The sequence below is a fragment of the Spermophilus citellus genome, assembly GCF_964194105.1.
Source record: "Spermophilus citellus genome assembly, chromosome: 19".
In the NCBI taxonomy this organism is placed as follows: Eukaryota; Metazoa; Chordata; class Mammalia; order Rodentia; family Sciuridae; genus Spermophilus; species Spermophilus citellus.
Genome location: NC_138201.1, coordinates 18,359,682 through 18,383,988, shown reverse-complemented (window position 1 = coordinate 18,383,988; position 24,307 = coordinate 18,359,682). Strand labels below are relative to the sequence as shown.

The window sequence follows — 24,307 nt, the reverse complement described above, 5'->3', positions numbered from 1 at the left end:
ATGAGTGGATTTTGGAGCACGTGAAGCTGGAGCAGTTTTTAATTTTTTTTCTTACTTACCCCAGCACCCACAAGGCATCTGACCAGGGACGCATCCTACAGAAGGGGGTGTCTGAGCCAAGTCCTGACATTGATTAGGTTTAAAGAGAATAGACATGAAATTATTATTATTATTATTATTATTATCATTATTATTATTATTATTATTATTATATGGGGGTCCTGGGAATTGAACCAGGGGCAATTTATCACTAAGCCACATCCCCAGCCCTTTTTAATTTAATTTAATTTTATTTTTATTTGATAAGTTGCTTAGGGCCTCACTAAGTTGCCGAGGCTGGCCTCCAACTTGCGATCCTCCTGCCTCAGCCTCCTGAGCTGCACCACTACGGTTTGGAGATGACGGCCCCCCCCACAAAGCTCCTGTTCCTGCAGGAATATTCAGAGGTAAGCAGATGTGGCGGTGCCCACTTCCAATCCCAGCAACTTGGGAGGCTGAGGCAGGAGGAGTGTAAATTTGAGGCCAGCCTCAGCAACTTAGCATCTCAAAAAAAAAAAAAGATTAAAAGGGCTAGAGATTTAGCTCAGTGGTAAAGTGTCCCTGGGTTTAATCCCCAGCATTGGAAGAAAAAGTAAAAAAAATAATAATAATAATATTCACGAGTAAATTGGCTGGACTGAGAGTTAGAACCTAATGAGTCATCCTAGTTTGAATGGACTTGTTTTTGAGATGGACTTTTTTTTGAGATGGACTTTTTTTTGAGATGGACTTTTGCTGTGTGGCCCAGGATGGCTGCAGTGGGGACACCCGACTGGCCTAGCGCACTACTGCTCCAAACTCCTGGGCTCAAGCAATCCTCCTGCCTCGCTCAGCCTCCTGAGTAGCTGGGAGTACAGTTGTACACCACTGCACCCATCAAGTATTATTATTAAAAAACAAAACAAAACAAAAAAACAACCCAGGAAGATGTTAGAATTTATTACATAAAAAACAAAAACAGATTGGGGGTCATGAAGCCAGAGGAACCTGGTTTCCAGGTCCTGGCTCTACAGTTTATCAAGCTGTGTGACCTTGGGTCAGTCACTTAACCTCTCTGAACCTCCTTGATCATAAAATGGGGGCTCTCAGAAGTGTCCATCTGTCTGGATTTGAGTGAAGGCCAGTTAGGTGAGTGGTTAATAAGCTGGAATGTAAAGAAAGAAACGTTTCTTGGTTGGGGTAGGTAAGTCGAGCCTGCTGGGGTAACTCTAGCCTGATTATTCGAGGCATTAGGAACTTTTTATGGTTGCCGCGGATCTCAGCCTCCTGTCCCCAACGCTGGCATTCCCCTGCATCAGAGGGCAGGTACCTCCCACGGTCTTCCCTGCAGATTCAGCCCCTTCCCAACCGGCTCCTGAGAAAAATGCCCGTTGTGTGGTTCGGTACTGTTCTGGGGGGAACTTGTTGGTTTGTGCCATGAGAAAGCTTAGGGTATCCCTGACCTCATGGTTCTAGAGGCCGGAAGTCCTAGAGCCGGCAGCGGCTTCCGGTGAGGGCCTGCCTGCTGCATCATTCAGTACATGGTGGAAGACACCCTGGCAAGACAGCATGCAGGCCAGCTGGGGATGGGGAGGACTCTCAGAGGAACTGGCTGAAGGCTGTCCTGACCCAATCACCTCACCTCTAGACCTGAGCTCTTGGGGACACCTCACCTCGAAACCATAAACCCCCCAGGCAGGGCCTGGGTCCTGCCCACCCCCCTCCATCTCCCTTCCTTCCTCTCCCTGGTTCACGACTGACCTCCTTTCTGACCTAAGGGACTCCCTATTTCCTGTTTGATCCTTAAATTCATCCCCCCCCCCTTTTCTCTTCCAATCATTTGGTTATGGCTTAGCTGGCACCACCACCCCCCCAATGGACACCCGCTCTCAGCCTGCGTTAGATCCCCTCAGAAGCCCACAGGGTGTTCACACAAGTCCTTTCCCTCCCCCAGCCTCTGTTCATCTGCAAAATGGGCACAAGAATCCTCAGTGAGGTCTCCATGGCACCGGAAGAACACTCTGCAGGATTCCCAGTGTGGAGGGGCACTTGGAAGCTGTTCATGGGCCACATGAATTCATGGATGTGGGAACCCAAGTAAGGGGCCCTGGCCGGACAGGGTGACGCACATCTGTCATCCCAGCCTCTTGGGAGGCTGAGGCAGGAGGATCACCGTTGGAGGCCGGCCTCAGCAACTTAGTGGGACCCTGTCTCAAAATAAAAAAAATGAAAAGGGCTGAGGATGTGGTTCAGTGGGTTAAGCGCCCCTGGGTTCAATTGTCAGAACCAACAAAAATGGGGAAGGTCAAGTCCCTGCATGTTACAATTCTGAGGATGAACTTTTAGGACTCAATTGAGGTGCCGGGGCAGAGGCTCCGGGGAATGGAAGGATTGAGGCTGTGTGTGCGGCTTCTCCTTCTTCCTCTGGACAATCTCAGAGGGCCACGGGAACCAGCAAGCTCATGGGTCCCTCTAAGATCATGCCCCCAGCCCCCTTCCCACAGAGACCCAGAGGGCAGCAGCCTCCGTTACAGGGCCTCTTGCAGGGCCTCCCTCCCCCGGCGGTGGCTCCAGCTCTGTTTGCCTCTATCTGTTTGTCCATGGAGACCAGGCAGGAAATTAAAAGTGGACATCAGGGCATCTGCAATAAGGAGCTCAGGACCCGGGAATGATGTGGGGGCCGCCTCCTCCTCCCCCTCCCCCTCCCCCTCCAGGAGGGTCTCGCCTCTGATGGCTGGATTATCTCCACTTCTGGGTACATGAAGGGTGGGGACAGCAGGGAGGGTACGGAGAAGGTGGTGACTGAGGGGACCGAGATCCAGGAGCCCTGTCCCCTGGGAAGGGCTGAGGAGCGTACAGTGAGCAGCAGACTTCTTTGTTCTGGAAGAATAGTGGTAAGTTGTTTGAATTCTTTCTCCACCTCCTCCTCCTCCTCCTCCTGTACTGGGGATTGAACTCGGGGATGCTCTACCCCTGAGTCATCTCCCCAGCCCTTTTAATTTATTATTATTATTTTTTATTTTGAGACAGGGTCTCACCAAGTTGCTGAGGCTGACCTCCAATTTTCGATCCTCCTGCCTCGGCCTCCCGACTCGCTGGGATTGCTGGCGTGAGCCACTGCGCTTGGCATTGCCAGGTCTTTTGAGGCTGCAGGGTTCTTAGTACTTCTGTCATCCGCAGTGGCCTGCAGGGGAAGCTCCATGATTGCCCTCTTGTCCCAGATATGCAGACTCAGCTGGCCTCTCCAGTTCTAGTTTGTCTCACCTGCTCGGTAGCCTCTGTCTGACACGACCTCATGCCAGGTCCTTCCTTGCAGAAATAAAATAGAGACCAGTTGCTTAAGATTCCCACTTTCCCCAAGACAGTTCTGGGGGAAATGAATTGATGGAGTGCAAAGCTAATACAACCTGAGAGGCAGAGACACAGGAATCTATCTTCCAGCTAAGCTGCTTTGGTTCACATCCTGGGACCAAGAGTCCATGGCCCGCAAAGGAGTGTCCCCCACGGTGGCCTTACAATTTCGGCACTTGGTAGAGGAAGGCAACTCCAGAGAGACCCACATTCTTGGAAGCAAAAGAGTTGGAAAAAACTGGATATGTAAAAAAAAAAAAAAAAAAAAAAAAATGGTGGTTGTGCCAGGAGAACATTCTGGTGGATTCCAGAGTAAGCTGTTCTGCTTTCCATGCTTGGATTCCATGCAAGGAACCGGGGGGAGGCAGGGAGACTCTCTGGATGGTTTCTAGCAATTTCTGTGGCGTGGGTGGTGATCACCGCGGTTTTGCAAATCTGTACAGGGAACTGGGAGGTTGTCAGCCAGGGACCCTGCCCCACGCATTCTGCAGAGAAAGCTAAACTCGAGTCCTTTCAGTCAAGTTTTTCATGGTCAAAAGATCTGCCAAGAGCCATGGAGAGGAGGGGAGTTGATTGGGGGCTCATGGTTTTGGCGGTCTCAGTCCCTAGATGGCTGACTCCGAAGCTCTGGGCCCCAGGTGATGCAGAACATCATGGTGGATCTTGCATCCTCCAGGGAAATCAGTCCCTATTAGTTCCCCTGTCCACAGGTAAATAACTTGCAAATAATTAACTTAGTGTGTTTGAGATATTCATTGATTCAGGATGCATTATTTGGTAGCTGTCATTTAACCTTCTAACATGTCATTTAACCTCTTGGACCTTTTTTTTTTTTTTTTGGTTCACATGGAGGACAGTAGCACCAGGATTAAATAAAACAATCCAGGTGAAGAGTTATCTACAGCCCTGATGTGCAGTGAAATGTTACTGTTACAGTCGTTATGGTTTGTATCAGTTTCTTCTTGCTGCTATAACAAGCTACCCCGAATTCACTGTCTTAAAGCTACACGGATTTATTCTCCTACAGTTCTGGAGGTGGCAATGGGCCCTTATGAAGCTGGAAGTCACCTGTCCTTCTGGTACTGGCCTGCTGGAGGCCCTACCAGAGGGTCCATCTCTGTCTTTTCCAGCTTCCAGGGGCTGGAAGGGAGAGAGTGGGTCCTCTCGGAGAGCAGAGGGACAAAGTGTCTCCTCACTCCAGTTTTATTGGGTGTCCCAGAGAAGTTTCCAGAGAGTCCCTCCCAGTGATTCCAACCCAGGAAGCCACCTTCTGGAGTTTATATTCTCATAAACTTGAATATGTGAAATGGCACAGAATATAAGCGCGGCATGCAGGTTAGTGATGATTTCTGCGACCATCAACATCATCATTTCCCATGTGGCATGAGTTTTGTGAGAATTAATTAACATGAATTAATTAACAGACGGTGCCTGGCACACAGCAGCAGGTCTTCCATGAGCCCCTTGGGTTTTCCCAGTTTCACGAATCCACCTTCGTTTTTTGCTACCCTTGGCGCTTGCTTCACCCTTCTAAAGATGGCGCCATCCACCTCCACCACCCAACCCTCCCCACTCAAGATGGCCTCCATTGCAATGAAAGTCCTACTTCGCCCTTCTCAAGATGGCGTCGAACGCCCGCCCTTTCATACCCTCCGCCCTCTTCAACCCCTGGGCTCCCTCTGACCTTCCCAAAATGGCGGTGAACACAGTACGCACCACCCACGGACGTTCTCAAGATGGCGCCGAGGGCGGAAACTCACGTCGGAAACTCGGCGTCGCTAGTCCAAGGCATTTCCGGTTACCCCGCGGGCGGCCTTAGGAGGCCTGGGAGCGCTCCGGAGGGCTGTGTCTTGGCGTCGGAGACCCTGAAAGTGACCATGGACCGGAGGAAAAAGCCTTTGGACGTTACGGCCTCCTCGGTGAGTGCGGGTGTGACGTAATGCCGCGGGCACCGCATCCCGACCTCGCGGGTTTCTGCGCTCCGGGCCCCGGACCTGGGCGCTCCGCCCACCGCGAACCCGGACCGGCCTCTCCCCGCCCGGGGGACGGGGACAGGTCCCTTAGTGACGGGTCCTGAGCTGGCTTCTCCCCGTGACGTGCACCCGGACCCGGCTCAGCCCGCGGACAGGGACCCGGACCCGGCGACACTTCAGGGCTGCGAATCCCCGGGCCTCCCAGGGCCGCAGCCTGGCCGGGCCACCCCCACCGCGGGGACCTGGATGGCCAGCGTGTGTCCCTCTGCAAGGAAGCCTGGCCTGGCCCTGCCCTGCACGCAGATCGCCGTTTGGGGTTCCCCTCCAACCCAGGGGCCAGCTGGTTCTTTCCAGAACATTGCATCTGTCACCTCGTCCCCGAGAGGAGCGTGCCTCCTGGTGTCCCCTTTGCAGAAACTGATGGGTCAGGGTCCCCACGGGATGTGCTGCGCGGGAGCTGTGAGGTCTGACAGCTTGGAAAGGCGCACGCCTGTCATCCCAGCGTCTGGGGAGGCTGAGGCAGGAGGATCTCCGGTTGGAGGCCAGCCTCAGCAGCTTAGCCAAGCTCTAAGCAACTCAGCGAGACCCTGTCTCCAAATAAGAAGTAAAAAGGGCTGGGGATGGGGCTGGGTGGTTAAGCACCCCTGGGTTCAATCCCTGGTGCCGATAAATAAATAAAATCCAATCACAAAGGTGTAAATGTTAAAAGTCATCAAATGTTCCCTGATGATAGTAGAAATGCCATCTGGGAATCGGTCATTTTCTGAGCATTTTTGTTTTAAAATTCGAAAGAAGTTGTAGAGTAGGAAAACAGGGTGGTGAACACTTGATGTCATTCAGAAGGCTTGGAGCCGGCTCAGTGGCACAGGCCTATCATCCCAGCAGCTGGGGAGGCTGAGGCAGGAGGATCGGGAGTTCAAGGCCAGCCTCAGCATCTTAGCGAGGCTCTGAGCAACTCAGTGAGACCCTGTCTCTAAATAAAATACCAAATAGGGCTGGGGGTGGGGCTCGGTGGGCGAGTGACCCTGAGTTCAATCCCCAGTACCAAAAGAAAAAAAAAAATAGAAGGCTTGAAAGATGAGGTGAAATTTTTTTCTCCCCGTTCATCATGGGTTGTACACAATAGTGTCACATGTTTGTCCTCAAATACAATATCACAATGTAGTTGGGCTGATATAATTCCCCACTATTTCTCCTGTCCCTCCCCCTTTTTGTCTTTAAGAATTTACAACAGTAGGTCCTGAAGGAAACTGTCCTTTGTTGGGCTTCCCCCACCCAGTCCTGGGGGACACTACCACTGAGCCATATCCCCCGCCCTTTTTATTATTTATCAACTTTTGAGACAATCGTCTCACTAAGTTGCTGAGACCCGCCTCGAACTTGCTATCCTCCTGCCTCAGCCTCCCACATTGCTGGGATTACAGGTGGCGCCTGCGTGCCCAGCCTGTCCTCTGCGTTATTAAAATCCTCGCCAAAGTCCCTTTTAAATTGATTCCTTCTAAAACAGAGAGCATTGAACTCCGTTGTGCTTATTTTCCTTAAAGGCACTCAGTGGTGGACGTCTGCTGCACACAGGCCCACGCATATAAGCAGTTGTGCCTGGACCCTTAGGAAGGAAATTGTCATTATGTCCTTTTTCGCAGAGCGGGCTTGGTGGCTGAGCCAGTGTCAGTTGCCCTTCTCATTAGATCGTAGGCCCTTGGAGGCAGGGAGCCTGTCTGATTCACGTCTGCGACCTGCTCTTCAGCGGTCACAGTGACAGCACTTAGTGAAGTGCTCAGATAGTGGCTGACCAGAGACCGTCCCCTGTAGGATGGTCATTCGTCCGGGTAATGAACGAGGCCACCATGGGGACAAGCCAACAGCAGCACCGCTCAGAGCAGAGCCGCATGATGCTTGTGGAGTCTGAATCTATAAATGCCGCAGACGTCATTTATGTCTTGCTCTGCGTTGTTCCCTTCCCCTGTGCCCAGGAGTTTGGAAAGTCAGGCTGGAAATGCACTTGGAGCAGAGCTGGGGGAAGGGGTCTGATCTGGCGTTGGATTCTGCGTCTGAGCCCTGAGTTGTATGTCCCTGGAGGGGAAGGGAGGTCTTGCTTTGGGAATTGCAATCGCGGAGCAACCCTGTCGCGTGCTAGAGCCGATGGGACACTCTCGCTCACCTCGTGGTTTATTGCAGTTGGTGGATCTGAAGGCGGAACTCTTCCGCAAACAAGAAGAATTCAAGCAAGAAAAGCACCTGAAAGATTCTGGCGTTTGGGAAAAACCAAAGACAACTAATAAGGTAAAAATAAGACCGAAGTGTCTGCCTTGATCCCAAACCTGGGGTAATCATGCTGTGTTAGGGTTTAGAAGGTGTCGGTGGTCTCTGTGCACATGGATGTGTAGTTAGACACCTGCATGAGGCGTATGAGACACTGAAATAGAATCAGTGGGAGTATTTAAGAGCACATTGTCAGTCTGTCCACTCTGCCTCATTGATGCTACTTTTAGAAAAGGACACTTCGCTGATACGTGGCTTATTCAGGTTCTCAGGGAAGCCTTGGCCCCGACGCCCTCCTGTTGAGCTGCACGGCTGAGGGTCTGGTCTGGTGGGGTCGGTGGCGTTTCTGATCTCTTTGAATCACCCTCCAGAAACCCAGCATCTGGAGCAAGCAGAACACAGGAGTCTCCAACCGGGCGGAGAAGGATGCCGAACAGAGGGCCGAGGAGCAGAAGACGCTGGACAGGGCGAGGTGCGTGGGGCTGAGAGCCAAGGCCTGGGGGTCACCCTGGCCACCATACAGCGTTCCGATCTGACTCTCGGTTTCCAAACGTGAAGTCGCGTCCCCCTAGTCAGGTGCTCTGTGGACTGTGGGTGCCAACAGAGTGGCTCCTCGCGTTCAGGGGGCCTTGGTGTCAGGACCCGTCCCTGCAGATACCTACGGCCAAGGGTGCTTGAGCCCTTTAGGTAAAATGATAAAATATTCGCACAGAAGCCACATGGTCCTGCTGACTGTGGAAAATTGTATGGTGAGACAGTGTGACTGTGGTGTAAGTAGTACTGACTCTGTACAGTTCTGTCCACATTCCACACAGACGCTCACCGCACAGTGCCCACCAGCCACAGCGTGACATTTTTTCCTAATATTTTTGATCGCTAGTGAGTTGAATGTGGAGATGTGGGATCTGGAAATGGAGGTCCGACTGTCCTCTAAAAAAAATATAATCTGCATTTGTAACTGTTGTTTTACAAAATGATAGAACACAGTCTCGGTTTAAAAGATGAAGAGGATCCTTCTCTGGGCTGTTGATAGACACTAAGATCATCAACAGGTTTTTGTTTGTTGGTTTCTTTGCTTTAGCACAGTATTAAGGATTGGACTCAGGGATGTCCTTCCTCTGAGCTGTGTCCCCCATCCTTTATTTTTTATTTTGAGTCAGGGTCTCACTACGTTGTCCAAACTGGCCTCCAACTTGGGATCCTCCTGCCTCAGCCTCCCGACTAGCTGGGATGGTAGGTGTGCTGCACTGTGCCTGGCCCTGTCCACAGGTTTTTAAAAGGAATCCCCGTGGTGTGGTTCTGGGTTCTAGGTGGCATGGCGTGGACATTTAGAGACCCTGATTGCCCCCAGACCAGCACAGTGATTGCAAGGAGGCTGCAGGGACCTTTGGAATACTCACTAGTTTTCCTTCCACCCGTCTCCCACCCCCACGCCCCAGGGTGACACTGGGCTTCTGAATATTTCAGCACCTAACTTGTCCTGCCCGAGAAATTCAGCACGTGAAATGGTGCCATCGATTCTAAGGTCCATTTTGGTCTGTATTTCTGATCCTGCCAGCTGTCCTAGTACAGTCACGTCCTGTGATGTTTTAAAAAGATGCAAGATCCCAAGATCGCCCGTCGCCTTTGCTCCGACCTCTCAGTCCCCTCCGTGTAGCGCAGTCTCCTCTCTGTCCGTTTGCCTCTCGTGCCCTTGACGTTGCTGAGTGCCCGCCAGGTACTTCAACAGCGAGCCTTACCAAGGTGGGGGTCCTGTTGAAGCTCGGGTACCAGAGGCTGATGGGGCCGGTGCAGGTCATCCTGAGTGGTGGTGAGTCTGGTCACCAGGTCAGGGTAGGTCTGCCACATCTGCACTGTGAGGGTGCCTGTCCCCGCTCCTGGTCAGCCGTAGCCTGAGGTGGGAAACTGGAGACTCTAGATGTCCTGTTTTCCCGCCGTGGTCTGTCCTTGCTGGTAGAAGTGCCACTCCTCAGTTAGTACACGGACAGTTTCAAAATGATGGTTTTTCTGATTCTGTCTTAATTATTTTTCCATTATGTTTATCAGTTGACATCTGCAAAGAGACAGGGTTCCCCTTAACTCAGAGGGCCCCAGGTGTTCATGTCTGCCCCGATGGTCATCTAGGGTTGTGGATACACTGGCTGATAAAGACTTTCTAGTTGACCAGGTGTGGTAGCTCACACCTGTCATCCCAGAACCTCAGGAGGCTGAGGCTGGAGGATCACAAAGTAGAGGCCAGCTTCAGCAGCTCAGGGAGGCCCTGTCTCTAAATAAAATATATAAAGGGCTGGGGACGGGGCTCTGTGGTTAAGTGCCCCTGGGTTCCATCCCTGGTACCAAAGTAAAATAAAATTACTAAAAATAAAACAAAACCCTTTACAGTGGCCAATAGTGCTTACTGTTGCTCGGCTGCTGTGGCTCTGAAACTCAGGGCAGGGTGTCAGCCCACCTGGGGGCATGGTGCTTGGCCTGTCTGCAGCAGACCACAGGCTTCACTTAAAGACATGGCCTTTTATAATTTTAATTTTTAGAAATTTTTCGGTCCCAGTGATTGAATCCAGGGGAGCTTAACCCCTGAGCCACATCCCCAGCCCTTTTTCGTAATTTTGGGACAGGGTCTAGCCAAGTTCCTCAGGACCTTGCTATGTTGCTGAGGCTGGCCTTCAATTTGTGATCCTCCTGCCTCAGCCTCCTGAGCCGCTAGGACCACAGCCATGTGCCCCGTGCCCAGCTATGGTATGGCCACTGCGACATCCTTTTGCTACTGAACATGTGCTCAGGACTTTAGTTTTGTGAAAAAGGTGCCGAGACCTTGCCCTGTTGTGCTCCAGCAGAGTCTGTCTTGTACGTGGTTATGTCTTTCCCCACTAGTGACTGTCACCCAAGGCCCCCATCTCCCTGGTCTGCGTGACATTCCCCTCCCCGGGGCTCAGAACCAGGAAGGGCCGTCCGGGCTGCTCCCCTGGGTGGGCCACAGCTCCATTCCATCCCACACCGTGGAGCGAGGTGGTTGACAGGAGGTGGGAGAAAGGCAGAAGAGGCACCCGTCTGTGGGTCTCATCTTCCATCCTTAACCAAAGGTGGGGACTCGCTGCCTGTGGGAAGTCAAAGGGGACCCTCCTGCCCTGGACCGTGGCCGTCTCCAGGGTGACAGGGCTGTGTGTGTGGCATCTGGTTGATCCCCAGGACGACCCTGGGAGGCAGTAGCCTTAGGTTTCCTTTTCTGTCTGTCCGTGGGAACTGAGGCACAGAAAGGTCAGTAGCTTGTCACAGCAGCGACCCAGGTGACATTAGAAGTGAAATGGCCCATTGTGATGAAGGTCATTCACAAGAGGAAGAGCGGGTGACCTCTGGGTGCTTTCCTATCATTAAGTGTTTCTGGATTAAAGGTCTGCCTGCCCTCCCAGCCGGCCTGCGCCTGCGAAAAATAAATGTCACCCGAATCAATCTGAGCAGAGAGGCTGCTTCGCCGAAATGCCAAGTTGTCGTCTGCTCTTTATTAGCAAATGTGTCCCATCCATTATTCATGCCCTCCGCCAAACACACTTCATCTTTTTTTTTTTCTTTTTCCTCTCGAGGTCCTGGGGGTCGAACCAGGGTGCCCCACCGCCCGGCTCCATCCCTCAGTTGTTATTTTGTATTTGGAGATGAGGTCTTGCTGAGTTGCCCAGGTGGGCCTCGAAACTTCCATCCTCCTACCTCAGCCTCCCGAGTTGCTGGGATCACAGGTGTGCACACGGCACCCACATCATCACAGGTGTGCACACGACACCCACATCATCATCATTTTTTTAGACCTTTATTTATTTATTTTTATGTGGTGCTGAGGCTTGAACCCAGGGCCTCGCACATGCGAGGTGAGCGCTCTACCCTGAGCCCCAGCCCCATTATCGTATTTTTAATAGACTTCTAAGAAGTTGGTTTCCAGGTCCACGAGGGGCCAGGGCCGGTGTCTAAAGCGGTCATGCGTAAAGCTTGGCCTCCACTTTGGTCTCCTGTTCAGCGTCCACGACTGGAAACTGTCCTTATTCCCAGGCATCTCATTGACCGTGGATTCCAGTTGCGTTAGCAGTTAGGTTGAGTAGTGGGACCTTGTCCATTTATTCGTTCAGTCCCATGTTCACTGAGGGGCTGCTGTGCCCACTGTGAGGTCCTGGGACGCTGGAACACATGTCCTCAGGGGCCGTGGGGCTGTCCTGCCTCAGCCTGTTGGCCTTTAGTTGTGGCCACCTCGTTAGCCAGGCCTCCTCGGCAGGTGGCAGCTGTCAGGCTGAGGGGGTGGCCCCTCACCAGGAGGGACAGTTGGGAGGCCATTTTTAATACTTGTGTCTTTTTTTCTCCCAGGGAAAAATTAGAAGAAAAAGCCAAGTTATATGACAAAATGACTAAAGGAGACTTTATAGGTGAGTGTGTTTATTTATACTAATTAATTCTGAGTTATTACTTTATTTGTTACTGTTACAAGAGCGAGAGGCTGGGCTGGGGCTGGCCTGGCCTGCGGGAGGCCCTGGGTTCAAGCCTCGGCACCCCCAAAAAATAAACAAATAAATAAAAATAACTAAGAAAATCCCGCTTTCTCTGGCGGCACAGGAACAGTGAAGAGTGACTTCCAGGTTGCCCTGTGGGTGCTGTGCAGGGTGCTGGGGGGAGACAGCCAGCACGGGCCCCGCCGCTCAGTGTCTTCCCTCGGGGACAGGTGTCCCCAGGTGGAGAAAGAGGACGCAGGACCAGGCACAGTCAGGAAATAAGATCTGAGTAAGCCTCACTTACGTAGAACAAGGCAGGGTGGAGTCATGGTCATACCAGGCCCTAGGGTTTTTCCTTCTCTATTTTTCAGTTTTTATGTTTTTGATTTTTAATTTTCTTTGGGAGGGGTGCCGGGGGAATTGAACACTGGACCCCTGAGCCCCATCCCCAGCCCCATTTTGTATCTTATTTAGAGACAGGGTCTCCTGAGTTGCTTACGGCCTCCATTGCTGGGGCTGGCTTGGAACTCGTGATCCTCCTGCCTGAGCCTCTGGAGCCGCTAGGGTCCCAGGCAAGCAGCGCTGTCCCTGGTTTCTTGTGTTTTTTAATCATATTTCCACGTTGTGCTTACAGCTGTTTTGAAGTAATAAAACCCTTCCCTCAGACCCCCAGAAAAAGAAAGTCCAGCTCAGAGTTAGCCAGCAGTGGGACAGGCTTTTATGGGACAGTGGACATTCCATTTCCAGAGGACAGGGACCGTGGGTCTGTGGCCAGGTGATTATCAGGGAGGAGGGGGGCCGTGGGGTGCCCCCTAAGGTCTGCAGAGCTGGAGCAGAGCCTTCTGCAGGGTCCGGGGAGCAGAGGGTGAGGGAGGGACTGGCCAGCAGGAGCCCAGCCTGGGGCCCGGGTGTAGCTAGGGGACAGGCAGGGCTGGCCCGGGTCACCGCTGCCTCTCCTAAGTGCATCTAAACCCAGCATAGTGGCATTTCCCTTAACCTGTGCACACAGGAGCTGTCCTGGGTTAAATTAAAGTCGGGGTGCTGCGTGGCTGTCCCTGTCTTCTGTTCCTCGGTGACCGAAGGCCTGCGGGTGGACATCACTGCCCCCTGTGTGCCTTGCAGAGCGGGCCTGGGCCTGTCTGAAAGCCAAGGCCACTGGCTGGAAAAGAAGTCCTCTCCCTGTGTGAGGCAGGGGAACGCGGCCTTGGTCTGGGAAGTGTGTGGGGCCTGCAGCAGAGCAAGGTCCCTGTCCTCACCTGATGGCCTGAGAAAGGCAGGGCTGTGGCGTCCCCAGGGACGCGTGGCAGGAAACTGCAGCTTCTGTGTGTGTCCACGTTCCCGTGGCCTGCTCCCAGCTCCGTCAGGGGCGGGCACCACTGTGCCTTGGTGACCTTCCCAGGGTGGAGGCATTGACTGCTGAGCTGGCAGGGGCAGTGGAGCCTCCTGGTGACCTGGGACAGGGTCCTGGGTGCTTCCCTTCCGTGACGTCGAGGCCTGAATGTTGTCCCTGTGTCCTAGACGAGGAGGTGGAGGAGCTGTACCTCGTGGACTTCACCCAGAAGCTCATAGACAAGCGCAGGGAAATGGAGGCTTCGGGTGCCGCCAGAGAGTCCCGGAACACGGCCGAGAGGGACGAGGAGGACGACGAGCGTCTCTCAGAGAGAGACATACCTCCTCCCCAGGACCCCAGTGAAGAATGGTGGGTGCTGAGGGGGGTGCTGTGTGTTGGTTTTCTGTCTTTGGACCCTTTATGTTTTAGTACCAGGGCTTGGACCTGGGGCCCTCGACCCCTGAGCCCTGTCCCCAGCCCTATTTTGCATTTTATTTAGAGACAGGGTCTCCCTGAGCTGCTTAGGGCCTCACTCTTGTTGAGGCTGGCCTTGACCTCACGATCCTCCTGCCTCAGCCTCCCCAGCCCCTGGGATGACAGGTGTGCGCTAGTGCCCCTGACTGGGGACCCGTCTTAAGTGAGGGTGCTCAGTGTGTCACAGAGGTCAGGCGGCAGCTCCCACAGAGACATGACGACTGAGCCCTTGCCATCATCCAGCGCTGTGCCAGGCCCAGGGGTGCTTGGGGACGCCCTCTGCACTTTGCTCACCGATGCAGAAGAGCTGTTTAGGCAGAAGCGGGAGCCCCCAGGTGAGCCCTGCTGTGGCCATGTCATTTTCCAGCCATGGGATATGGCATTGTGGCCTTGGACAGCTCCACTGCCACCCACCGCTGCCCGTGTGACCACAGTCACCTTTCTGACCTCGGAGGCCCAGTTCACTCATCTGTAAGGTGGAGGCTGCAGTGTGTGTTTGTTCCCGTGACCTTGGCTTTGTGGTCCCCTCAGGAGGTCACAGCACCCCCGGGGCCACCTGGGTGCTGCTCTCCGGAGGTCCCCAGGCGCCTGGGGAGCTTTGTCACGGGCAATTTCTGGGTGTCATCTCCATGTAGGTTAAGAGGTGGGGACAGAGCCCGGGCTTTCCTTACAGAGGCTGGAATGACAGTCCCACCGTGGTGGTCTCTGCCTACGACGTTGTCGTTAGGAGCCCTGTTGGGCAGTGTCTGAGGACCCTGGGCACCTCTGACCCCTTCCGGGCCAGCCCTGCCCCCGCCCTGCCTGCGAGCCTCAGGGGTCTGCACTGGGGGGGGGGATGGGTAGTTCTCACCAGCTGCCCAGGACGGTTGGGGGCCTTTGTTAGCGGTTTTTCGCCCTTGGCCCACGTTGGTCACTTGTGAGCCAAAGACAGCAGAGAACCTGTGTCCTCACCTCACACGGTGGCCACGTTGGCCCGAGGCAGCGTTTTATTGGGATGAAGGAGGCGTCGTCTCATCTACTGTCTAGGACTCCTAGCTGGGTGGCTGGGTGTGGGGTACCAAACACTATATAGGCCCAAAGACAAGGTCCCATCCCGTGTCACAGCCCTTCGTCCCCATTGCTAATCTAAGTGATTTCTCCCTCCTCTGAACTTGGGTGACACTTAATGCACTTCCTGCTTTGGGGGGTCTTAACTTATGATTGACACTTGCCAGGAAAATATCTGAGAAGACATAGGGTCGTCCTTGGGTCCTGCCTGATTGCATTGGCCTCTCCTGGGCCCACGTGTCACCCTCCCCAGAGCCCTTTGGAGTCGGGGTGACATTAACCCTCCTTGGAGTCACCCTTGGTTCCCCTCATTGGCCCCAGACAGGGCTTGCTTAGTGACGAGGGTCCACTGATACAGCCGCCGCCGCCCTGCTCTGCTTTGAGGTTCTGAGCTGGGGGCCTCAGAAGCAGAACAGGCCCTTAAAAGACTGATGTCTCCTGTAGATCTTTGGCTTATTAAGGCCTCTGTGATCACGAGCGGTTTGCCAGTGATTTGAAGAGCTCTGGGGAGACGCGCAGTGTCACATGGCACCCCGTGGTGAAGGAGGACGCACCGCAAGCAGTTCTGACACTTTGTGTTTTATTTTGTTTTTAAACCAACCTCCAGAATCCAACTGCTTGGAAAGTCCTCTGAGGAGTTAAATTTCAGGTGGTGGAAAATCTTCCCCCCAAAATACCGTAAATCATCCCTTGGACCATCTGGCCAGTTGTCTTCCCTCCCATTCATTAGAAAAAGGGAAGAAGCAGCTTTCCACAGTTGGAGGTTCTGCTTCTCCGCTGGATCAGCGGTGGGGCACAGGACGGGAAGCCCAGACCCTCGGGTTCTAAATCAGGGGCCATTGATTGAAATCAGTGTTGCCCTCTAGGAAGGGAATGTCCAGCCGGAGAAACCCGGCCCGCTGAGTCTGAGCCCGATGGTTCCACCAGTTAGTCCTCATTGAAACCCCACTGTGCGCCCAGGGCCCTGCTGAAGGCCGGGATACACGCTGCCCGTAGCTTCCCGGGAGAACGCGTCATAACGTGGGTGAAATGTCAGCGTCTCCCTCCCGCCCTGCTCCCCTGTCCCCACCATCTAGAGCAGGCAGAGACCAGGACAGAGGTGAATTGTTTGGTTTCCCCCTAATTAAAGCCAGAAAGCACAATGACATAAGCAATTTCTGACTCCTTGGGAAGAATTGTCCCCGTTGGAAGAAATAAAGGAAATAGAAAGTCAGACTCAGAAGAACCTAAGGAAATGGGCAGTGGGGATCCAGGGGACACAGTGAAGTCACGGGATGCTGACGCTGTGTTTGTGACCACCTGACAACATGCAGTGGGTTCCCAGGTGGCGGGGCAGGTTTCTTGGTGGGAGGGTCACCTTTGAAGCCAGAGGCGGAGTGTCAGCTGTGGCCTCTGAAACTGAAAGGTCTGGTGGAGGCCCTTGGGCCTCAGCCCATCGTGTGCCAGTGTTAAGAAGCGTGTTCTGGGTGGTGGCTGAGCCCGCATCCCTTCCTCTCCGGCTCCATGTCCCTGACCTGGGGACCAGGGTGCCACGCCTTCTCACACCTTGTCACTGATTTCAGGGTGGATTACGTGGACTCTCTGGGGCGATCCCGGCGCTGCATGAGGAAGGACCTGCCAGGTCTGCTGGAGATGGACAAGAACCTGCAGGGGAGACTGTGAGTACCTCGGCTCCCCTGGCCAGGTCTGCGCGGCCACGCCCCTGCGTTAGGTGGTATAGTCACAGAGGCTCTGTGTGGTCGTCTCTGTTTCCTTCACAGAGCACTTAGTGAAGCTCTCCGGTAGGTGGCCTGCCCGTACGTATGTGGCCCACACTCGGGGAGAGTCTTTCTCCTTGTGTCCTGAACTCCTGGTCCTCAGCCGTCCTCCTGCCTCAGCCTCCCGGGTGGCGAAGGCCGCTGTGGGCACCTGCTCCGATCATCTGTGTATCGCAGCTACTGAAAGGAACTGATGGAGCTTGGGGGCTGATGACAGAGTGACCAGTGCAGAGGGAGGCCAGGGCAGGCCCACAGGCGAGCCTTGGTGGACACGGGGCCCGAGAACCCACACCCCTTCACTCACCCACAGGCAGGTGGGGTGGGCAGCCGTGGCTGACTTGCTTTCCCTTTGATCGTCTTTGGGTTTTAAAGTAAAGGCCCTATCACTCCCTTACCCCCCCCCCATGGGATTGAACTTGCTAAAACATCCGGGAACAGAATCCCTCTTCCCCGAGCCACTTCTGCATAAAAGGGTTGGCAAAAACGCCACCTCGTCCCACCCCCCAGGTTCGGGCATCCTGTGGACAGGCCTGGGCTCTGCACAGGAAAGGACAGCGGCAACCTCGGCCACCTCGGGCCAGGAGGCCCCCTGGGTGCAGTGTTGGGCAGCTGTGTGTCCCTGGTGGCCATGCACACAGGCCCCGGTTCCTCCCGCTGCCCAGGCCACCTCCCGTCTTGCCAGGACCTTAGTCATAGAGCAAGAGCCCCTCGTGCTCAGCGGCCAGCCTGGCGCTTGGTTTAAAAGATGGAACTCCCTCGCTGACCACTAGTGGTCTTGTAGTCCAGAAGCCCCTGTGGGGAGCTGTGTCCCTACCAAACAGTGTTGCTTTCCCCTGGTCCCCGCCGCTGAGCTCCAGCAGGGCCACCCCGGGGTGGCCTGCAGCGAGCCTTACTGTGCCGTGTCCTCTCCCAGCTTCGTCAGTCCTGCCACCGAGAAGACCCTGCTGTCGGAGGACATGAGGAAGGAGCTGCAGCGTCAGCAGTGGGAGGAGGAGGAGCGGGAGGCCTTGCAGCGGCCCGTGGGTCCCCTGCACTACGAGGACATCCGGGAGAACGGTATTGCTGGTCCCTGGCAGCTTTTCAAGCCACTTTCTAAGATCGTGGCCTGGGGACAGGTGTAACGGGAGCATTCACAAGGTGGTCACTCTGGCAGAGGAGACCCTGCCCTGGAGAGATGCTCCTTGCCCACTCGACAGCCCAGGGGACACTCACGTGGAGAACATCTCCCTCCTGCAGCGCCTGTGGACCCAGCTGTTACGGACAGCTGTGGCTGGAGGTGGACGCATCTTTGCACACAAGACGAAAACTAGTTTCAACTCCATTTTTGTAATTTTGCTTAATTGTGCATTTAAAAAATGGGACATTTTTAAAAACCTGTGCAGAGAGCAATGGTTCCTTTTTGGTGTGGGTGGGAAATCTGGCCCAAGCATCGTCGGATGCTCAGGGAAGTCTAACCTCTGCATCTCGCTGACTCCTTCCAGAGGCCCGGCAGCTGGGCGTTGGGTATTTTGCCTTTGCCCGAGACCAGGAGCTGAGGAGCAAGCAGATGAAGACCTTGGAGACGCTGCGCGAGCAGGTACACAGGCAGCACCCACCTGTCAGGGAGAACGCTCGGCCTTTGGTTTCAAGATGTTCTTCTTAAACTTCCTAAGACGTTAAGAGTTATTCTCTTTTTCTGTTTTTGGTAGTCGTGAGTAGACAGATGCCTTTGTTTTATTTTATTAATTTTCCTGTGGTGCTGGGGATGGGACTCAGGGCCTCCCACGTGCCAGGCCAGCGCTGTGCCTGTGACCCCGGGCCCCAGAGTTCTCACAAGAGCACCTCCTAGGTCTTCATTCTCAGCGTCTCCATGGTAGCTTCTCAGATGTGCTGTGAGAACCAATGAATTTGTCTGATTTTAGAAGAAAATTATTTCATCCTTTTGGAAAGAAATATTGTGAATCTGACTCCCCAAAATATGATTTTCTGGCTTTTTCTCTAGACAACAGATCAGAGACTCAAGCGGGAAAACATAAAGGAAAAGCGGAAGGCTCTGTTGGAAGCCAGGCTGGCCAAGCTGCGCCAAAAGAAGATGAAAAAATCCAAAGACGACGGGACTGAAGAGGGCGACCCAGGTAGCGCGCAACTCAGGGCTCTGGCCCTCAGGAGGGAAACTGGGGCCGTCTGCGTCGCCCCGCAGGGCTGCTGTGGGGAGGGAGCCTCAGTTTACCTAAGCCTTTAACAGCAGGCTGGGGTCCTGCACGAGCAGTGTGTGTGACCAGAGTGATGCAGATGACACTGAGACACTTCTGCACAACAGACAGATAATTCACTGGGCGCCTCCTAATGTGGTGGGTTAGTCACCAAGACCCAAAGAAAAGCACCTTAAGGGAAAGTGTATGCATGCGCGTGTGTATCATGGAATTAACATTTTTATTTTTATTTTTTAAATTCACAAAACAGTTGTGCGTATTTACGGGTCCACGTGACGTGTGGGTACGTGCATGCGTTGTGTAGCCCTTTCTTGGGCCAACGCCCAGCACACCCGACTGTGTGGGCGGGGGAATTTGCTGTTACATATCCGTACGCGTGCACTGTATGTGTCATTCCTAAACCAGGGCAAGTGTCTTCATTAGGTCTCTATGGGGGAACATTCACACTTCCTCCTTGCCTTTTAGACATCTTTTTTTTTTTTTTAAACTAATGGCTGTAGTACTTTTTGAAATTCATTCTAATTATGCGCATATGACAGCAGAATGCATTTTGAGTCATTGGGCACAGCTGCAGCACAACTTTTCACTCCTCTGGTTGTACACTGGGTAGCGTCATATCATAGGGGCAGTCCTACGTGTACCTGGGTAATGACATCCATCTCATTCCACCATCTTTCCTGCCCCCATACCCCCTTCCCTACTCCTCCCTCCCCTTTGTCCCTATCCCCTCCATTCCTCCCTTGCCCTCTCCCCCTTTATGGGTCAGCCTTTGGTTTTTGGGGATTAGCTAACTTCACTTAGCATGATATTCTCTAACTCCATCCATTTACCTGCCAATGCCATAATTTTATTCTCTTTTATTGCTGAGTAATGTTCCCCTGTGTATCTGTGCCACATTTTCTTTATCATTCACCTACTGAAGGGCATCTAGGTTGGCTCCACAGTTTAGCTGTTGTGAATTGTGCTGCTATCAGCCTTGATGTGGCTGTGTCCCTGTAGTATGGTCATTTTTAGTCCTTTGGGTATAGACCGAGGAGAGGGACAGCTGGGTCACATGGTGGTCCCATTCCCAGTTTCCTGAGCAGTCTCCCTGCTGCTCTGCATGTTGGCTGCCCTGTTTGCAGGCCCACCAGCAGTGTGAGTGGGCCTTTCCCGAATCCTCTTGCTTTCAAATTCATTCATAAACTTGGTAGTAAAATAAAACTTCAGAGACATGAATGTAGACAGCTTACCGAGAAACAGTGCTGCAGCAGTTGGTGCCTGGGCACTGGGGGCACGGCGTCCCTCGGCTGCGCTGCTCAGTGCTGTCCCACTAGCTTCCTGTGTGCGGGATGGAGAAGCAGCTGAGCTACTGCAGTGGGTCCCTTGTGGGGCAGAGAAGGGGAGGTCTGTTTGTCCCTTTAGTACTTCAGAGGTGGCCGGGTGGGGGTCTCGCAGGGCAGCTCTGCCCCAGGGGGTCCTCCGCATCCTGCTGACCTGGAGGCCAGAGCTCTCCCCAGCTCCCACTCCCCATCAGCCCAGGAAGGGGCCAGGAGGAGAGGGGAGCCGCTTCCCCTTGAGGAAGGTGGGGTCAGAGGTCACCCAGAACCTGTGCTTTGACAGCCCACAGGCAGGGCTCAGGCCCAGGGCAAACAGGCTGCAGGGGGGGTGGGCTGGGAAAGGCTCCTGGGAGGGACCTCAGGCTGCAGGGAGCCGTTTTCTAACATCTGAGCAAAACCTCAGTTAGCCCTGAAAGGAGTCCAGAAAGATCTAGAAATCTGACAACTTGCATATAGGTGTCGTAGTTTCGTGCAAGGTGAGCTCTTCGTGTTGCCTGCTTTTTTGCTGTGTGTCCTGAATGTCCGTCATTCCCAGCTGTGAAGGGTCACTGCCGTGTTTTTGAGAAATTGTCTCATTTAGAAATTTTAAAATCTGGCCCGAGTGGCGCAGCCTGGAGCAGGTCCCGCTCTGCACCCCCAGTCTCTGCTGCTGTGCTGGGGTTGTGACTCGGGGCTCTTCTGGTCCTGAGATCACCAGTTGTGCAGTAGAGACGTGGTGGGGACAGAGACTCGTGTCTACCCTGCCTGGGGTCTGACCCCTGTGGGACACTGCTGAGCTGAAGCTTGTAAGTCCTGAGCGCCACTTGTCTCTCAGGAGTGGCACATCTGGTTCTTCCGTTGTCATAATGAGGACTTTGTTTCTTTACAAAAAACAGACGCAGCGGTTATTGGGCCTCCAGCTCCAGAACCAGAAGCTGGGCCAGCTCCACCTCCTGCTGCCCAGAGCAGCAAAGTCGAAGTCATCATCCAGGAGAGGAAGGACACCAAGCCCGGAGTGCCGCACGTCCGCGAGTGGGACAGAGGGAAGGGTAAGCGAGGCCGGGCAGGCAGCAGGCGGGCTGTGCTGGTGTGGTTTCAGTTCTGGAACGTCACTTTTCAGGAACCACTTTAAGGTGTGGGGATGCAGGTCTGGTGTTGGGAAGTCCCCTGTCCAGCAGTCTCCCGTGTTCCCAGTGGAAGTGACTTGCGTGCCCCCCTTGGCCTGGTTCCCACGTGAGCAGACTTGTCTGTAAACTGATTCCTGCCAGTTGACCAAGGGGCCTGCAGCAGCCTCTCCTGGGGAGACCAGCTTGTGCCTCCTGAGAAGAGATGGTTCCAGCAGAACCTGAGCTTGCGCTGCCCGGGCGCATGCAATCCTGAGCTAAAGAGCGGGGAAACGCAAGAGCCACTTAGAAACAGAGTAGAAAAACCAGTCAGGCTGGGCCTCACAGGCCACTTCACACCTTCAAACACTCAAGGACAAGATTTGTGTTTGGGTGCCAAGTGCCTCCCCATGTCTGACAGTCCTGTTCTCTATTTCACTTTCAGATGTAGTGGAGTCGTTTCTCCCTTCCCTTAGCCTGACTTCTTGCAACTGTTATTGCTCACATTATAATACGGTTTTGTTGTTGCTATCCTTGTTCTTTAAGAATTTGTGAGTTTTAAAAATACAGATATGATAACTGAGCAGGGCAGGGTGGAGCATGTCTGTAATTCCAGCAGCTCAGGAGGCTGAGACAGGAGGATCACAAGTTGGAGGCCAGCCTCAGCGACTTAATAAGACCCTGTCTCAAAATAAACAATAAAAAGGGCTGGGGATGTGGCTCAGTGGTGAAGCACCCCGGGGTTCAATCCCTGGTACCAAAGAAAAAGATGCACAACGATTGTAAAACAATAACTCTAAATTTAACAGATTCTAACAGTACTCTTTCTTATTGTCACCAGAATTTTCCTTTGGGTACTGGTCGAAGAGACAGTCAGACCTGCGGGCCGAGCGAGATCCCGAGTTTGCCCCGCCATCCGATTACTTTGTGGGTCAAAAGAGAACTGGTGCTTGCAGTGGCCAGACGTGGAACAGACCTGGACCAGCACTGGGTGACCCAGGGCAGCAGTCTGGCCAGAGCCAGGAGCCCAGCTCCGCACAGTCACCGTCCTCCTCTGCCCCTACAGGCCCACCCCAACCCCCCAGGGTCACCTTTGAAACTCTGGATGAGATGATATCCTATTACAAGCAAGTGACGTGACCTGGAAAGCATTCTGCCTTGGTGTGTGCTGTGGACGGCGTCTTCCTTTCAGAGAGGGGACACAGCTTTAGGGACAGGGCTACCTGTCCTCCTGTACTGTCCCTGGAAGGCCTGGGCTCCAGGCTGGATTTCCCACCGAGGGACAGAAGGGGGTGGGACGAGAACCGTTGGCAATGGGGCGGGCGGTTCCTTCCTCTCTGATGGGTGGAGGCTCCCTGTGTCCCTTCACGCAGCCCTGATCCAGTTAGGGTCCCCTTGGATTGCAGCTGTGCGGCTGTGGAGGGAGAAGCATGGGTTGCATATAAAGTTGGGTCCCAAGGAGCCTGGGACTGGTCCATGCCCACCCGTGACCTAGATCCAAGGTCCCGTTCCCAGACCCTGCGAATCCCTGCGCCTTCATTCCAGGGATCCGGCTTCCAGGTCCCTTGACCAGGCGCAGGTGGGGGACTGTGAGCGGGGGACAGGATGATCCAGGGTCCTCCACGAGGACCCTGGAGCTGGTGGCATGGAGTCACATTGCCATGGTGAGACCAGGGAAGGGCACTTCATGAGAGGCCGATGAGGAAGTCCTTGACGTGCTTCTGCCGTCACACTGTCCCTTACACACACCTGCGTGCACAGCAGCCATCTGACAAGTATGTTCAGGACCCGGGCGTCCCGGAGGCTTCTGGGCCCAAAGCCCGCTGCTCCTTAGTTGTGACAAGTAAAGTTGTTCGGCTCGCCGGCCCTCCTGCCCCTCGGTCCCCCGTCCCCCAAGCCTCCCGGATCACTCCCTGGGCTGCGTGGAGTGAGCAGGGGCCCCTGGGTCCTTACTAACAAGGTGAGCGCTGTCTGAACCACCCAGGCCCTGAGAAAGCCACCTCTGAACTCTGAAGAAAGACGGGTGAAACTATGAGACCTGTGTCATGGTGTCACCAGTTGGTCTCGTCATCAAACCCTCTTTACACATCTACTCGTTAGGCCCCACTAAGCCAACTGCCTTTTCTGCAGAAACCGACAGGTGACCCTAAAATCCACCAGGAGATGGCAAGGGACCCAGAGTAGCCACCACAGTCTTGTCAGAGGACAGAGCCTGGGGACTATCACTGCCCAAGTCGCACACTCACTGCACAGCCCCAGTCCGTAATCCCGAGGGCCTGGTGTTGACCCAGCACAGGCCACAGGTCACGGGGGACAAGCCTGGCTTCAGGGTCTGCTGGTTTTCGATAAGGACAAGGCCAAGACCGCCCAGGGGGAGAGAGGAGCCTCCCAGCAGGGGGCTGAGACCCCCAAACGTCCCAGGCACAATAATGACCTTGGGCTTTTATCTTGTCCCATAGACAAAAATCAACCAAAAACTTAAATATCAGGAGTAGAAGAAGCAACAGCTGAAGTGGTTTGTAGGACAGAGGAAGAGGCCAAAAAAATTGAAATAGTAAAAGGAATTAGAGCCGCTGGACACCAAGAGACGAGTAGGAAAGGGGAGACCCAGGAAATGACAGGAGGAAGGCGGGAGGAGGGGGCTCTGTCAAGTGAGTCACCAGGAGGACGAGGGGTGGACGCAGCCAGGGGGCAGAAGGGGCCTTGACTGCGAGTGCCACCAACCATCCTGGACAGCAGCAGTGTGCACCTCACCTCGTGGCCACTGTTGAGTGGCCGCTGCGGGGCACACTGCCTCCGGGTCACAGAGACTAGGTGGCCCTCTCTCCAGGCCCTTGTGACAGCATAAACCCAGTTCACGGGTCCTCAGCCCAGTGCAGTGCGTCTGTCCTCTTGGGATCCGGAGCCCTGGTTCCCAGGCCCCCCTGTTCCTCCAGGTCCTGTTGGTAGCAGCCTGTCCAGCAGGTGGCGGTAGAGATCCTCAATCTCAGGTCCAGGTGCAAGGTCAGGGCTGCCTTGTAGGAACCCCCAGGCCAC

The 24,307-nt window shown here is 54.1% G+C and overlaps 1 protein-coding gene across 1 annotated transcript; it reads left to right on the top strand.

The window, feature by feature from the left end:
* Window positions 1-5,138: 5,138 nt before the first annotated feature.
* CCDC174 (coiled-coil domain containing 174) lies at window positions 5,139-22,732 on the top strand. Its single transcript, XM_081275992.1, has 11 exons — window positions 5,139-5,288; window positions 7,521-7,625; window positions 7,976-8,076; window positions 11,949-12,007; window positions 13,589-13,769; window positions 16,484-16,579; window positions 17,592-17,734; window positions 18,160-18,254; window positions 18,660-18,792; window positions 21,065-21,217; window positions 22,113-22,732. Exons 1-11 carry the CDS (start codon window positions 5,247-5,249, stop codon window positions 22,409-22,411), a joined length of 1,407 nt encoding a protein of 468 aa, XP_081132118.1. The 5' UTR covers window positions 5,139-5,246; the 3' UTR covers window positions 22,412-22,732.
* Window positions 22,733-24,307: the final 1,575 nt, after the last annotated feature.

Coding starts and splice junctions, on each gene's coding strand:
- CCDC174 (XM_081275992.1), top strand. CDS start 5,247: ATGGACCGGAGGAAAAAGCCTTTGGACGTTACGGCCTCCTCG. Junction 5,289..7,520: donor TGGACGTTACGGCCTCCTCG/GTGAGTGCGGGT, acceptor GGTTTATTGCAG/TTGGTGGATCTGAAGGCGGA. Junction 12,008..13,588: donor GACTAAAGGAGACTTTATAG/GTGAGTGTGTTT, acceptor CCTGTGTCCTAG/ACGAGGAGGTGGAGGAGCTG.